This window comes from Cetorhinus maximus, chromosome 15, assembly GCF_964194155.1.
Source record: "Cetorhinus maximus chromosome 15, sCetMax3.hap1.1, whole genome shotgun sequence".
NCBI classification, from domain to species: domain Eukaryota; kingdom Metazoa; phylum Chordata; class Chondrichthyes; order Lamniformes; family Cetorhinidae; genus Cetorhinus; species Cetorhinus maximus.
The window spans coordinates 3,025,302-3,041,750 of record NC_135893.1 but is presented as its reverse complement, the minus strand read 5'-3'; the positions used below and the strand labels follow the sequence as shown (position 1 = coordinate 3,041,750).

Sequence of the window (16,449 nt, the reverse complement as noted above, 5' to 3'; positions counted from 1 at the left end):
ATCAACAGTGCCGATTTTTGGTGTATCATAGCCACCAATCAACAGTGCCGATTTTTGGTGTATCATAGCCACCAATTAACAGTGCCGATTTTTGGTGTATCATAGCCACCAATCAACAGTGCCGATTTTTGGTGTATCATAGCCACCAATCAACAGTGCCGATTTTTGGTGTATCATAGCCACCAATCAACAGTGCCGATTTTTGGTGTATCATAGCCACAATCAATGCTGTCGGGTTTTCCACCCCGTTGAAATTGAAAATGATTCCCTTGATTTTGATGAAACTTATCAATATTCTTCCAGTTACTGTACTATTATTTAGCAGATGTTTATTTTGAGACTGAGTAATATGGACCACTTATTGTAAAACAATTAACAGAATTGAGTTACGCCGCAGGGACAGTCTGATAGCAGCTGCTTAGCAGTTGATATTGAAATCCAACAAAGATAATTTCTAGTTCAACTTGGGACAACACAATAGGAAAAACATTGAAATCAAATCCCCCATCTCCACAAAGTGCAACACGGTGAACCCTCATTATGACTCGTTACCTGGAACTCAGTAAGTAGTTTATTATTGTAAAGTAGACATCATAGCAGGAACTCCCAACTGTTGAATATAGCTGGAGCACTGTTACCTTCCCAACATTCACACTCTGCCCTGCTCTGTACTGTGTATGATTTATGACAGATTCTGACCCAGAGAAAAAGCACTTGGCAAACTGAATCTATTGTTTGACATAAAATGTTACAAAATTAGATTTTGCTGTTTTAATTTAGAAGGTTGAGGGGTGATATAATTGGGGTGTTTAAAATGATAAAAAAAGACATTCAATAGGGTAGACGTACTTGAACTGTTTCCTCTGAAGGAGAAATGCAAAACAAGAGGATGAGTTGTAAAGTTAGAGCTGGTCCATTTAAGAATGAAATCAGGAAGTATTTTCTCACACAAAGGATAGTGGAAATTTGGAACTCTCCCCTACAAAAGGCTGGATACTGGGTGAATTGGACTTTCCAAGACTGAGTTGAGATAGATTTTTGTTAGATATCAAGTTATAGAGCAAAGGTGGGTTAATAGAGTTGAGATGCAGATCAGTCATTATCTAACAGCGGAGCTGGTTCAAGGGGCTAATGACTTAATCGTGTCCCTGTATATGATCGTGGGATGGGGACAGGAGAAGGTCATTTCCAATATCCACTTCCATGAAGAAAAGCCAGAAGGCACTCGCTGCCCTGGTTCACAGGTGAAGAATGAGCACTAGGCCAAGAGGCAGGAGAGTGGCAGACATCCATGAAAAGTACCCCAGCACATGCTAGCACCTTGGGAGATGAAGGGAGAAAATGAAGAAAAATCCAGCAAACAAGAAGGGAATTAGGCTTATAACATCGTTTATTAAATAGCCCGGAGAAGGATTGTGAGCTAGCAGCGTATTGACATTGGATTCATTCAAATGGGAACATTGTCCATTGTAGCACCAAGCCAAAATTATTGATGATCAGACAAATCTAATTGCTGCAGTTCTGATAGAAATGTTTATTACCCATGTTCGTGTATATGCTCAATTTAATTGTCCTGAATATCCATCTGCTTCCAGCTCACTTCAACATTGTTTTATGATGAGTTTGTGGGAGTAATTAATATGAGATAAAAGTTGGATAATCTGTTATGCTGTTTAACATCAATTGAAGTCGAACCCCATAATGTATGGAGATTTTCTTCCTAGTCCTTTGTTTAATGATTTTGTACTTTTGATTATCCAGGGCCTCCTTTGAACGTAGCTTTGGCTATAGAAGTTGCCAGTATTGACCATATATCGGAAGCTAATATGGTACTGTTTGCTCTTTCCTTGTTTAAAAAGACGTATATAATACTTAAATTCAGTTTTAGTCCTGTTCATTAGCTGGTATGTTGCCTGCAACATAACCAAATGAACCAGAGTCTGCAATACAATAGCTTGCTCTGGAAAGTACAAGTACCTGCGCTTGTAAAACAGAACCTTTCTTGGCAAAGAGACAACACTGTGTAGGAAACAGAAGTTTCTGGAACCCTGTAGTAATATTATGGCTTGCCATGGTGGGCGGACTGATGTTTTAAGCTGCATCTGAATCTAGTTAATATGCACTATTAACTTCATTCTAAATAAGGCACCACACAAAAATGGAAAAGATAATGAGAGGGCTAGGGCAGCCAGTATTACTTTAATACATGTGCCAGGTAATGAAAGTAAATGAGCCTCGAATTCTCCTTACTCTGTTCCCCAATCTTTGATATGATGCTTTGTTAAAGGCTTCATTTCCAATAGGGAAGCCATATAAATATTTCCTGTTACATCTCTTTCACTGTAATGTGCTTCCTTGTGAAGCTTCTAAAATAAATTTTATACGGACTGTCTGCTGTATTTTATATACGAATATATATTACAATATGTTTTTTTCCTTTACGACATTGAGTGGCAGATAATTTTTCAATGCCTGGAGATAAGAATGAGAACCCAGAGTTCTTCATTTAAATTGTCAGCTTTGGAATGAATAACTGATAGTGCTCTGCTTATCCCCTTATCTTTAGCAATGTAGGTTTTGCTTTTTTAAAAAAATTGTCTTTTTGGGAAATGGCAATATAATAATGCAAATTGATGAAACAGCTGCTTCCTGCTGAATGATACAATCACTACTTTAGGACAGATTTTGTGAACATACAACAAAGAAACGTCATTGTGTCTTTTAATTTGAGGAGCAGACAACAGAGCTTCTGGTGTTCAACATTTATCCTTCAAAGTACCAATGCAAATTATCTGGTCATTTATCTCGTTTGGTTTTGTGTGACATTACTTTGTGCAAATTGGCAGCCATATATATCTATCAAACAATGGTGACTACACGTCAAAAGTAGTTCATTGGCTGTGAAACGCTTGAGATGTACTGAGAGTAGGAAAGGTGCTCCTAAATGCAAGTTCTTTCGTCTTAGTTCTGACAGGATGTTAGCTTCCCTCTAGTTTTCCCTCTTCCTGAAGATGCAGGGTGTATGTATTTGAACTAAACACTGACCTACTGGTCTTTGTGGTTGCACATTTTTCATGGGCTGTATTTGCAATGTAGGGTTTCTGAACTCAGTAAAACTCCTGGGAAAGTCAATGGTGAATGTTATAGTTGTAAGTTGTAACAGACATTATGTGCAGGCAGGTGAACCAAGTCTGCGTTCTTAGACAAATCACTATTGATGCTCAGAATGCGCCAGATGACTGTTCAAAAACCACCATCCTGTTTCACCTGTGCTTCATACCTCATCCTGTGCTTGCTTCCCATAGGATTGTCTATTTGGTCCAGAATTTCTATATCTGTGCTACACCATGCTTGAAGTGGAAGTAGCAGCAGTTGATGCTCAGTTGGACTCCTACCTGAAAAGAGAGAATGTGCAAGGTTACAGGGATATGGCAGGGGAGTGGGACTAGGTAGAATGCTCTTTCAGAGAGCCAGTACTGACTCGATGGGCCAAATGACCACCTCCTGCACTGTAAAGATACTGTGAAGTGTTTAATGTTCCTAAGATGCAGCTTTTGGTACAGTGGGCTCTCCTAGATTATTATGTAGTGCATTTTGAGTACATGAGGGCATGTCTGTTTGTACAGTCATTGCATGAACTGTTATGTGCTCCTGCACAATCTATTTTAATCAACATATTGACATAATATATGATTAATAAGCTTTGTTGCAGTAATTCTATATTCCCTTCTAATCTCCGCATCCCTAATGTCTTCTAAAATCTTTCAGAAACTAATCATTGGTAGCTTCCTCACAAACGGGAGGATTTGTGTTGTGCACTAACTGTAGTTAGACTGTAAACCAATTTATAAAGAACACATTTATGATGTCGCTGTGCTGTGGAAATCTTCTCCAGTGGGATAAGTTGCTTAGTGTCATGAAGTCTACCTATGACTTCCTCTTATATGCCATTTTTGCCTTAAATAAGAGCAGTGGGGGCTGAGAGGCTATGGTCCAGATATTTGGCCACACAGTATTCATTTTTCAGGCAAGGAGATGAGCAGATGGAGGCCAACCTGTTTCAAGTAACAGATCACTTCTAATATGCCGATAAAAGAGCTATTATGTACTTCTGCATCTGCATGTAATGTCAGCCTGCAATGTATTGTTTTTGAGAGCTAGGTTTTGGCCTGAAAACATAGCTCATCTTGTATTATTGAGGAATATACCTGTACCATGGCCGAGTTCTGCTGTTCTTTTCCAGCTCGGGAATAATTTACCTAACTTTGCTTTGCTGCCTGCCAGGATCTCCTATCAGTAATTCAAGCGTGTACTATGCATGATTTTCTAACCATTTAAATTAATGGTTATAAAATCGTGAACCACAATTCCGATGGCAAGTTTCTTGCATGTGGTGTGGACACTATATTGGACATATTTGCCAAAGCTTGTTTCTGGTGTATTGATTGGAAGAGTTGAATGTATCTGTTACCTTTCCCTCTTGATTATCAGGTTATAACCAGTAAATGGTCTTTTTGGGACCACAGTTATGAAGTTCCTGATCAGCACAGCTGAATTAAAAATAGTTTATATTGACTCAAAGTGTTATGAGTACATATCTCCAAGAGCTACATGTACCTTAAAATTGGAAGGACATTGAATTATTTGGACGCTTCCTTGGGAACTGACCTGGAATTTTAAAAAAGGTTATAAGTTTACTTTGGACTGTGAGCAAACTGCTTTTTCCAAAAAGTCACAACTTCAGCTAAATGACCAGCAAGGCACCTGAGGAGATAAGAACTATTTGTTTACTTTAACTTTAATTTGCTGCAGAAAGAAACTACTGCTTTTAGAGGATGTGAGGCCCTGATGATTTTTCTCAAAACCACCTGACTGAGATGAATTTCTGTTTTTAATTTGTTTTTTGGATTCAGTTTGGGAATAAACTGCAAAGGAGAAAGTTGCCCAACTCACTCTTTCCCTGCCTTGTCTGAAATTCAGTGTAGTTATCAGTATCCAGCTAGAAATCCTCATCTCAAAATAACTCGCCTGTATTCGGAAACCTGAGAAACTGAGATGAGAGAGGTATCCCAAGGATATTGATCCTGCTCTGTTCACCTCCACAAGCTCCTTTGGAAAGAACTTCCAAACGACTACTGTGACCAGCACTCTATCTTTGCATGCTGGAGCGCCAGATTGACAACGTCAAAACCCTTTGAGCTTTATCCTTTTTCATAAAGTTTTCCCGTTGGCCGAAAAGGTGTTTGTTTCCCCCTTTAAACGCCAACCTCTGTGGAGACCCTATTTGTTTTGTCCTTTGTGTGTGTGTGTATGTGTGTGTGTATATGCGTATGTTGGGATTTAAAGGGGTAGGTAGTTACAATCTGCAATCCAGACGTGTATGTTAACCAGTTTTTGCAACCTGCTTTAAAAAAAAAAGTTTAGTTTCATAATAAATCAATCATTCTGAGTTTATTGAAAGAAGCCTGGTTAAAGTCTCTTTTATTCTGGATCTAACAATAGCGAAAGTAAACAATTTGCAATTTTGGTGAATGGATAAAACATTTACACTTATGGTGTGACCTTGGAGTAGTGGGGCTAGAGAAACTGTGCTCTCCTCCCATCCTGGTTGTAACAGGAGGGAAAACAATTTACTTGTGTCTTATTAAAGTGCTGAACTTTGGTAGGCTGAAGGGTGACCTACTAGATGTCTTTAAAATTATGAAATGTTTTCATGGAGTGGATACAAAGAAAATGTTCACTCTTCTGGGGAAGAGCATAACTAGAGGCCGTTAATGTAATGAAACTCCCTAAAGCGCTTCACAGAAACATTATACAACAAAATATGACATCAAGCCACATAAGGTGATATTAGGCAGATGATCAAAGCTTGGTCAAAGAGTTCTATGAAATTCCTTAAAGGAGAAAAGCAAGACGGAAAGACATAGTAAGGGAATTCCAGAGCTTGAGGCCTGGGCAGCTGAAGGTCAGCCACCAATGGTGGAGTAACGATGATTCAGGATACCCAAGAGGCCAGAGTTAGAAGAGCACAGGTATCCCAGAGGGCTGTGGGCCTGGAGGAGATTGCAGAGCTAGGGAGGTGCGAGGTCAGGGAGGGATCTGAAAACAGGGATGAGAATTTTAAAATCAGGATGGTGCTTGACCAGAAGCCAGTGTAGGTCAGTGAGCACAGGGGTGATGGGGGAACGGGACTTGCTGCAAGTTAATTCATGGGCAGCAGAGTTTTGAATGACCTCAAGTTTACAGAGGATAGAGTGTGAGAGAGCAGCCAAGAGTACATTTAAAACAAGTACTTAAAACAAAACTAACAACACTAGGCAGGCTATAGTAAAATATAAAATAAAAAAACCTGCATTTATATAGAACCCTTCATGACCTCAAAAGCACCCCAAAGAGCTTTGCAGTCAATGAAGTACTTTTGATAAGACAGGGAATGTAACAGCCAATTTGCGCACAGCAAATCCCCCAAATAGCAATGCGATAATGACCAGATAGTCTGTTTACTGTGATGTTGATTGAGGGATAAGCATTGACCAGGTCCCAGAGAGAACTCCCATCCCTTTCTTTGATTTGTGTTATGGGGTCTTTCACATTGACATACAAGAGCAGCTGGGGCCTCAGTTTTACATCTTGTCTGAAAGTGCTGCTCTCCCTCAGCAAGTGTCAGTCTAGATTTTTGTGCTGAGGTGCTGAAGTAGGTGAGACTTGAATCCATAACCTCTGACTCAAAGGCAAGAGTGGTGCCAATTGATCTATGATAAACACGCATGCTGTGTGGACCAGACACTTTTTGAGAGGTCTGTCCAGAAATTTCTGATATCTAATCCAAACATTATAAACTTTTTCTCCTGAAATAAAAGTTAATTTATTTGACTTACTTCCATCAATGGTGTAGAGATATTGGTTAGTAACCAGTTAGTAACTGGTTTATATTCATCATTAACAAAGCATACTGTAAAACTCAAGCCATGGTCTCTGCCACCCTCTGAACTCTGCCATTTAGCACATGGCAACACTAGTGCTGTGAGATCTGTAGTGCAGATCTCAGTTCAATGAGTCAAAGGCATGGTAGGAACATCTTTCATGAGGCTTCCGCATGCTGTGGCATTGTGGACTTCAGCAAAACCTAATACCGATGCTGATTGTCTTAATCTGGAGTGGCGATGTTATGTAAATAATTCTATATAATATCAGGGCAATAAGTCTTGGTTCACAACGTCAGTTGCTGTTGTGCTGAGTATGTTTGGCAGTGCCTGTCACTAGAACCATAGAACCCTAGAAAAATTACAGCACAGAAGGAGGCCATTCGGACCATCCCAGCCCGAGGACACCCAGGTGCCCTTTCTAATCCCATCTTCCTGCACCCGGCCCATAGCCCTGCAGCTTACAGCACCTTAGGTGCAGACCCAGGTACTTTTTAAAAGAGTTTAAAGTTTCTGCCTCTACCACCAACTTGGGCAGCGAATTCCAGACACCCACTACCCTCTGCGTAAAAAAGTTCTTCCTCTTGTCCCCCCAACACCTTCTGCCACTTATCTTGAATCTATGTCCCCTGGTTCTAGAATTCTCCATCAAGGGAAACAATGCTATCCTGTCCACTCTATCTATTCCCCTCATAATTTTGTACACCTCAATCAAGCCACCTCTCAGCCTTCTTTGTTCTAAGGAAAATAACCCCAACCTATCCAATCTCTCCTCATAGTTACTCTTTTCTAACCCTGGCAACATTCTTGTGAACCTCCTCTGCACTCTCTCCAGAGCTATTACGTCCTTCCTGTAATGTGGTGACCAGAACTGCACACAATACTCCAGTTGTGGCCTCACCAGTGTTCTATACAATTCCAACATTATATTCTTTCTTTTATATTCTATACCTCTGCCAAAGAAGGAGAGCATTCCATATGCCTTCTTTACAACCTTGTCTACTTGAACTGCTGCCTTTAGGGACCTGTGTACTTGTACTCCAAGACCTCTCACTTCATCTACCCCTCTTAGTATATTCCCATTTATTTTGTAATCCCTGTAACTGTTTGACCTTCCTAAATGTATGACTTCACACTTCTCTATGTTAAGATCCATCTGCCACTTTACCACCCACTCCACCAACCCATCTATATGGTTTTGGAGATTATGGCTATCCTCTACACTATCCACTACTCAGCCAATCTTTGTGTCATCTGCAAATTTCCCAATTGTGTCCCCCACGTTCACATCCAAACGTTAATATATAACACAAACAGCAAGGGTCCCAACACCGAGCCCTGTGGAACACCATTTGAGACAACTTTCCATTCGCAAGGGAATCCATCGACCATTACCCTTTGTTTCCTGTTACAAAACCAACCTTTTATCCAGTTTGCCACATTACCCTGAATCCCATGGGCTTTTACTTTCCTGACCAATCTGCCATGTGGGACCTTGTCAAATGCCTTGCTAAAATCCATGTACACAACATCCACTGCACTACCTTCATCAACCCTTCTTGTCACTTCCTCTAAGAATTCAATCAAATTTGTGAGGCAAGACCTTCCTTTAACAAATCCATGCTGCCCATCCCTGACTAGTCCATACCTTTCCACATGACAGTTAATCCTATCTCTCAGGATTGATTCTACTAATTTGCTCACCATCGATGTAAGACTAACTGGCCTATAATTGTTTGGTATTTCCTTTGATCCCTTTTTAAACAATGGAACTACGTTTGCATTTCTCCAGTCCCCCGGTACCTCCCCTGAATCTAGTGAAGATTGGAAAATCATCCTCAGAGCATCTGCTATCTCCTCCCTGACTTCCTTCAGCAGCCTCGGAAACAATCCTGGTGACTTTTCAACTTTCAAGGATTTCAACCCTTCGAGTACTTCCTCTCTCTTTATGACTATCCCGTCCAATATCTTGCAGTGTTCCTCCTGGACTACTATATCTACATCCTCTCTTTCCTTTGTAAACACGGAGACAAAATATTCATTTAAAACCCTTCCCACAGCCTCTGCATCTACACACAAGTTTCCATCTTCATCTCTGATAGGTCCCACTTTTTCCTTAACTAACCTTTTAGCATTGATGTATTGGTAAAACAGGTTAAAGAACCCTTCAGGTTTGCAGGCTGAACTGGCAACATCTATCAATCCCAAGAAAATGAATTGCCATATTGAGTTTCTTGATAAACAGAGAACCAAATGCTAAAATCCAAATTGGTCTGAATTTTCTGCCTTCTTAAATAATTTGGAAAATTCTGAATTTGTTCCTAATAATAATGGATATACGCAGACTAATCAAACTCTCATCAGGAAATACTGTGATCCTGCAGTCATTCCAGGTTAATTTCAGTGCTTGGCAGATGTTTTGCTGAGAAGGGATTGAATTAGGGTATATAGAATATCACATGATGTAAATGGACATTGGAAAATTCTTTGAAAATAAAGCACGACACTGGGGAATTGGGAACAAAAGCATCTCTCCACAGATACTGTCTGACCTGCTGAGTGTTTCCAGCATTTTTTTGTTTTTATTACAGAGAATCTAGGCCATTGAGGTAGCTGTCACTGTGCCATTATTTAGAAGATTCTGTTCAAAGTAGGTTCTATTCAGTAAACAAGACCAATTTAGGTTCACCCGTGTTTCAAAAATCTTTAGAGAGAGTCAATGATTCAAACAACTACTGTGCAGGGAAGATCTCCCTCAAATTGCATCAATTTTCTGGCATAACTCAAGAGGGCACGAGTAGAAAATGTGGTGGGGACCTGTCCCACTGAGTCTTTGTCTATTTCTGGCCACATAATGATCATCTGATGGCATTTCCACTGGGTGTCGGAAGTGCCCACTCAAAAGATAAAGACCAAATGAAATAAGATGTTAAAGAATGAAGTGATGTTGTATAAAAGAAAAAAAGCTTGCATCCATATAGCACTTTTCACATCCACCAGACACCACAAAGCACTTTAAGAGCCAAGGGAGTACTTTTGAAGTGTAGTCACTGTTGTAAAGTAGAAAATATGGCAGCCAATTTGCACACAGCAAACTCCCACAAACAGTGATGTGATCATGACCAGATAATCTGTTTTTGTGGTGTTGATTGAGGGATAAATATCGACCAGGACACCATGGATAACTCCCCCTGCTTTTCTTTGAAATAGTACGATGGGATCTTTCACCCAAACTGGCAGATGGAGCCTCAGCTTAACGTCTCATCAGAAAGGCAGTACCTCCAACTGGGCAGCACTCTGCCAGTACTGCACTGGAGTGCCAACCTTGATTTTTGTGTTCAAGCCTTGGAGTGAACCCAGATGAGAGTGTTACCTGCTGAGCCACTGCTGCTACCAGTTATGTACATTTTTTTGTCAATACTTCCATAGTACCACTGGATTCTAGTAACGTTAGCACCTTACTCATGTCCAGCATAACTAGGGTCTGTGTAGCCTTTCAAAAATTAAACAACTCACAGCACAGTACAATTTCCCCCTTCCTTGCCCCAACTGGGACTTAATGTGGGGTCTAGGAAAAGACGCGCTTTACCCAAGCCTGGAACAGAAATAAGGATCAGGCAAGTATATAAGAATTAACATTTAAGTCTCAAATTCCTGAAATGGCCTGAGGTTGAAGAGGGAAGTCTCAGTGAAACGATGGAGTATATCCAGTGCTGTAACTACAGTCTAATTTGTTCAGCAATGATCCTTTTTTAGTCCTTTGCGACAACTCAATAAGGTATTTGCAAAAAAAATCATGTGAAATTTATACCACACATCAAAAAAGGGACATTAGTTGATGTGAATGTTAATTATTTAATGTCTAGGAGGATCAATCCTGTGTAAAATTAGAAATGCGCAAGGATCTGATAAGTTAAGTCTCATCCTGAGAATTGAAACTCTTGTGTTTCTCCTGTCCCTTTTGTCAGGATTACACAATGACAGTTTTCCTACGTCAGATCTGGAAAGACGAACGACTGTCTTACAACCACACCAACAAGACTCTGGGCTTGGACAGTCGTTTTGTGGATAAGCTGTGGTTACCCGACACGTACATAGTGAATGCAAAGTCAGCTTGGTTTCACGACATTACAGTGGAAAACAAACTTATCAGGCTTCAGCCAGACGGAGTCATATTATACAGCATCAGGTTGGATTAAGTGTATCTTGCAGCAGTTAGTGCTGCCAAATCGATACGTGTATACCTTTAGAGTCAGAATATTATATGGGTAATTTTATGAATCTGCACTGCCTACCATATGCCAGAATTTCTGATTTGTGTTGCCAATGGGCAGCGACCCCAGCTGACAGTCCTGAGTTGTAAAATGACCACTTCCCTGTATTAGTCACTGTTCTGTTTGTGGACTGTAAATTACAGAAATTTGTAAACAATTTAGACATCTCCTTTGGCATTGTCATGGCAGGTTGGATAATTTACCATTTTATAACAGGAATCTCTTACCACGTTACGGACAAACTATTATCCTGCTGCTAAGGTGCTGTTGCATATAAACTGACCTGTCCATGTAATCTGACTGCCCATACAAAACATCCTGAGTTCAGTTACAAGTTAATTACAGCTGGTGTGGAAGGTTAACAGACAGGCAGTTGCTTGTAAATTTCCAGTCTTGGGTCAGAAGGAATCAGCTTGAATTGACTTTGTACTTTGACACCTTGCAGCTGGACATCTGCAGTGTGATGGACTCAAATTTATAAGCATATGTCCCATGGAGTTACTCAGAATGAATCACAGGTTAGAATCAACAGTCTAATCCTGGACTGTCTTGTCTTTGCTAGAATTACTTCCACAATTGCTTGTGACATGGATCTCACCAAATACCCAATGGATGAGCAGGAATGCATGCTGGATCTGGAAAGTTGTGAGTTTATTTTATCAGCAAGCACTATTCCCCTCTCCTGAGTTAATCTCACTCTGCCACACCATCTCAGGGAGCCGTGTAGTAATGAGGGACTGTACGAGGGTTAGTGAGAGGTATAATGAAGGGTGCACTAAAGGGCTCATGAGGAATTGGTTTGAGGACTAGTGTGGGGCGGGGTTGAGAGTTAGGGATTGTGTTTGGCTACCAAGGTAGGTGGCCTCATTTTAAAAAGCACTCCCGAATCGCGAGATTTTCTCTTGGGGTTGGGGGGAGGGGTTGGTAGTGGAGTTGGAACCAGCCCCCTGGCCCCAGAAGCAGATGCGAGGAGGACATGGGGGCAGGTGAGTGCCAAGGGGGGCTGTTTAGAAGACCTGCCTCATTTCTCTGGGACTTTGTCCCAGTTGTTTAGCTGTTTTAGAAGATTTCCTGCCTTCTAACCCTTGTCACTCATATCACCTCCCCACACACACCCCCCCCCACCATGGCCCCTCATACCGTGCATGCCAACTCATGTCCCCCCCACCCTCCTCCACAGCCCCTTATACCCTCATGCCAACTCCATAGTCACTCACCCAGTATCCACCCTGAGCATACTTGAGGACCTTGTGGAGATGAAATAAAATAAACTTCCAAAAATCTAATACAGCTGTCACTATACAGATTTGACACTGGGGGAAAAAACTCCCATTCATGAAAGCCTCAAAGCTTTTACATATCCTCAAGCAGTTAATCTCTTATTAAAAACAAACAAACTTCTGTTAATGGCCCTAATCCTTTAACAGCTCTTTTAAGGTGTCAGCCAAACTGCGAATGCAGAGCCTCTTGCTGAGATAATTGTAGCTTTTTAAACTCAGCCAAGCATTCAAAATGAGTAGTCCATAGGGAAATGTCAACAAAGAACTCCATTGAAACTGTGTGAGCAGATGCTATATCAACTGGTCTGTTAATCAAAGCAGTTCAGCAGTTTTTTTTAAACAATCACAGCCAGTTTTTCTTTACAGTTTAAAGACCAGAGGATTTAGAAAAACATCAGATCATGACAGTTAAACAGACCTTATCTGCCCTTCCAAGAGTGTTTACGTCTATTCCATTATTTATAACTCCCACACTGAGGCCCTTGCAACAGACAAAATGGGGTCCATTTGAAATTGGCACTAATGGCCCTGCTGTGTCAGGTTTTCCTCCATTGTGAATCACATCCCATCCCCTTTCTAAAATGGGATCTGTCGGAAATAAGGGCAGTGCTTCCAGATCCAGATCAAGATCTCACCAGCCATTTCTAAAGCTCTGTGGAGTCTTCCTAACTCAGCAAAAAATCCAGCGCTTAGTATGCAAGGGGCTAATGAGAGGTGTGCTTGTGGATAGGCTTTGGGGTTAGGAATGGGTATTGTGAAAGCTTATTAAGGGGTGCTCTGGAAATTAGTGTACATTAGAAGCTATTTATTTGTATTGTACATTCAATGAGCACTGAGTAATTATACACAAGGGCTGAGATTTTATCTTTGATATGTGCCACAGCTGAGACAGTCTACATTATAGAGGAACCATTTCAGACAGGTGATTAGCAATTAATTTTGTTGGATTTGTCTGACAAAAATGCACCATAAAAGCACAGAGTTGTTTGAGGATATGATTGTGATGCAAATACCTCATATACTTCTGTTCCTTAACTATTGGGACAGCTCCCCTACATTTGTATATCTTTGTCACGGCCTCAGAAGCGGCTGAGTAACCAGTTAACCGAGGACAGCATCAGAATGCTGTGGCGTGCTATCCTTTCCACTCTGAGAAGTTAGATAAAGAGAGCTCATTATAAAGTGAATGTTAACTCCTCGTGCCAGTTAGGGTTTGGGCTGTTAGTTTGGGAACAGAAGGTGTGATCAAGAGTGGGGTCAAAGTGATACACGTGTTCTGTTGGTCAAACCAGTTGTGCTCAGATAAGAAATGTTCAGAGATGCACAAGGAAACCACAGATTCATTAATGGCATTTCTGCGTGCTGTTGCATTATAACTGATCCTGATATTGGTTCTTTCAGATGGCTATTCAGCTGATGATATTGTCTATAATTGGTCAGACAATCAGGATCAAATACATGGACTGGACCAAATTCAGTTAGCTCAGTATACAATAACCAACTATTATTTCGTCACAGAAATGACAAATTTCAAATCAGGTAAGCATCAATTTCAGCAAAAATGATGGGTTAGCTACCCAGTGAAAGAACAATAATGACTGTGTATCTGGGAGTATTAGCACCATCTGGGACTGTGACTAATGACTCCGCAATTCTATACGGTCTATGGGATTGGGTGAGTGGTAGAGTAATTATGCTAAATGGGGATTAGAGTTGGATTGCATTCCAGTTGTGACTCAGCTGACTGAAAGGGAGAAATTCATTAAATATTCAACGTTTTCTATAGATATTTGGGGCATGGGATTCCAGGACGTCAGACATGTTTCCAGAATAAGACTGCAACAAAACTGCTAATTGTCAGAGACTGGAATTTTAATAATACCCAATGACATAGTTACATACCGGGGTGGTTTTTCCACCTGACCTTTCCACAGAGGATGGACTTCAACAATGGTGATGTTTTCTCTGATATGAAAGGTTCTCTGTGTTTTTAACACACATTCACCAACTTATGCGATAATAATTTTTTTGGGACAGTCCCAATTTATAGGTCTGGTTCCATAGTTTACCCAGCTGTGGGATGATCTTTGCCAGCTCTGTACTTGAACTACTTTGACTTATTTTCTTCTTGCCTAAAGTTTCCAATGCTCCTTGCATCACAGGCATATGAAGTGCCTTTTCCTCTTGCTGCCAATGGCTGGTCTCACCTTGAGGAGTCAGTCATTCTCAACTGGAGCTGAGACCAGCAGCAAGAGGTTCTTCCCAACCAAGATCAGTTCAGACTGAGTCACAGTAATTGGCTCATCCTGCCATAGCCATTTGTGTCAATGCTCCCACCCAATGTCCCCATCCACCTCCCACACTCCCCCATACTCCTCCCACCCTCCTCTCACCAACCAATCCATACCTGTCTAGCTTTAGAACCACCAAAAGTGCTAATGGAATATAAATTTTCTCTCGGTTGTTCTGTCATGTTCTCTTTGGCAATACAGGGGACGTTTGGACTGCATTTGTATGAGGGCACAGACCCATCTGAGGTACAGCTCCATGGATTGTTGTCCTCTGGTACCTCACACAAAGAGCTGCTCGTCAACCCCGCCTCACAGCCAAACCTGATGCCTAAACACACAAACTTTCCATAAGCGTCCCTGGATGCATCTCCTGGCCCCACATATATAATTCCAAACTTTACTTTGTTGAGGCCCCTTTTCCTCTATTGCCTATGGAAATGGTGGGAATCTGTTCGGCTCACACACTCTGACCATTTCCAACCTAAAATGGCAATCAGGATCCTAGGCCCCCAATTTGCATATTGAATTGAATCTACTGCTGACACAGGCAGGTGCTTCAGACGCCCTGCAGAAGGTCCCTTTCAAAATGACATCTACTGTATCATCAAAATTAATGGGGCAGTAAGGCATCACTTTAAGAGTTACCATCCTTGGCATAAGTTAAAATCAAACCCATGACTAATATTGCTGTAGTAAAGACACTAAAACATCAGGCATATTTTTACTATTAATGTTAGTCATAAACTGTTGCATCAAACACAATTAATTATTCCTTTTTATTCCTGTTCTTTTGTATTTCCTTTGTCCTTTTATATTTTGACTTTAATGCTAGTCCTTTCCATCTATTCCAACTTATTAGTTTATCTCTCTTTTTCCTAGTTTTTAAGTTTAAAATGTTGAAGTTAATATTTACTGTTCCAGCTTGCTGCTCCTACCATCCATTTTAGTGACGATAGTTATGAAATGGCCTAGAAGTGGCCAAGCCACCTTTTTAATATCATGAGACTCGCATCAAAGCCGGAATGTGATTGGTGCCAATGGTGCCAATTCCTTTATCATGCTCACGGGTTAAAAGTTGGGCCAGGGAGTTAAGTTAATTTTGGTTCTTGGCCTGGTTTACGAACAATCATGTTTACAAGTGTGCCAGGTGAAGGAGATTAGTGAATTTAGGTTTTGCTTTCTTCTATTTTTACTTGGTTCTGTTGAAGAGTCATACGGACTCGAAACGCTAACTGTGTTCCTCTCCGCAGATGCTGCCAGACCTGCTGAGTTTTTCCAGGTATTTTTATTTTTGTTTTAGGTTTTTACTTCACATCTTCCAATTCAATAGCGCACAGTCTTTAATTCCACTGATCACAATTGTTTTAATATATTTTTCATATATATTTTTCTTTTCCCACCTATTTCTATTCATCCATTGTTTTATCTCCACCATTTAGCCTATTTCGATCCCTTCCCCCCACCCCACCCCCACTAGAGCTATCTGTACCTTGCTCGTCCTGCTTTCTACCCTTAATGTCACCATTAACACATTCCTTAGCTAATATCACCACCGTCAACACCCCTTTGTCCTTTTGTCTATGACATCTTTGGCAATCTCTTCTTTGCCTCCACCTGTCACTGGCCCTCTATCCAGCTCTACCTGTCCCACCCCCTCAACCAGCTTATATTTCACCTCATT

General features: G+C 40.9%; 1 protein-coding gene across 4 annotated transcripts in view; it reads left to right on the top strand.

The window, feature by feature from the left end:
- The window catches only part of gabrd (gamma-aminobutyric acid type A receptor subunit delta), a 48,855-nt gene that overhangs the window by 24,319 nt on the left and 8,087 nt on the right, over positions 1–16,449 (top strand). For 3 of the 4 annotated variants that reach the window (XM_078557687.1, XM_078557689.1, XM_078557688.1), the window contains exons 3-6: positions 1,762–1,829; positions 10,892–11,112; positions 11,760–11,842; positions 13,879–14,016. In XM_078557687.1, coding sequence (XP_078413813.1) covers positions 1,762–1,829; positions 10,892–11,112; positions 11,760–11,842; positions 13,879–14,016 — 510 coding nt within the window. The remainder of the gene's footprint in view (positions 1–1,761; positions 1,830–10,891; positions 11,113–11,759; positions 11,843–13,878; positions 14,017–16,449) is intronic. The other variant, XM_078557690.1, reaches the window with a different exon arrangement.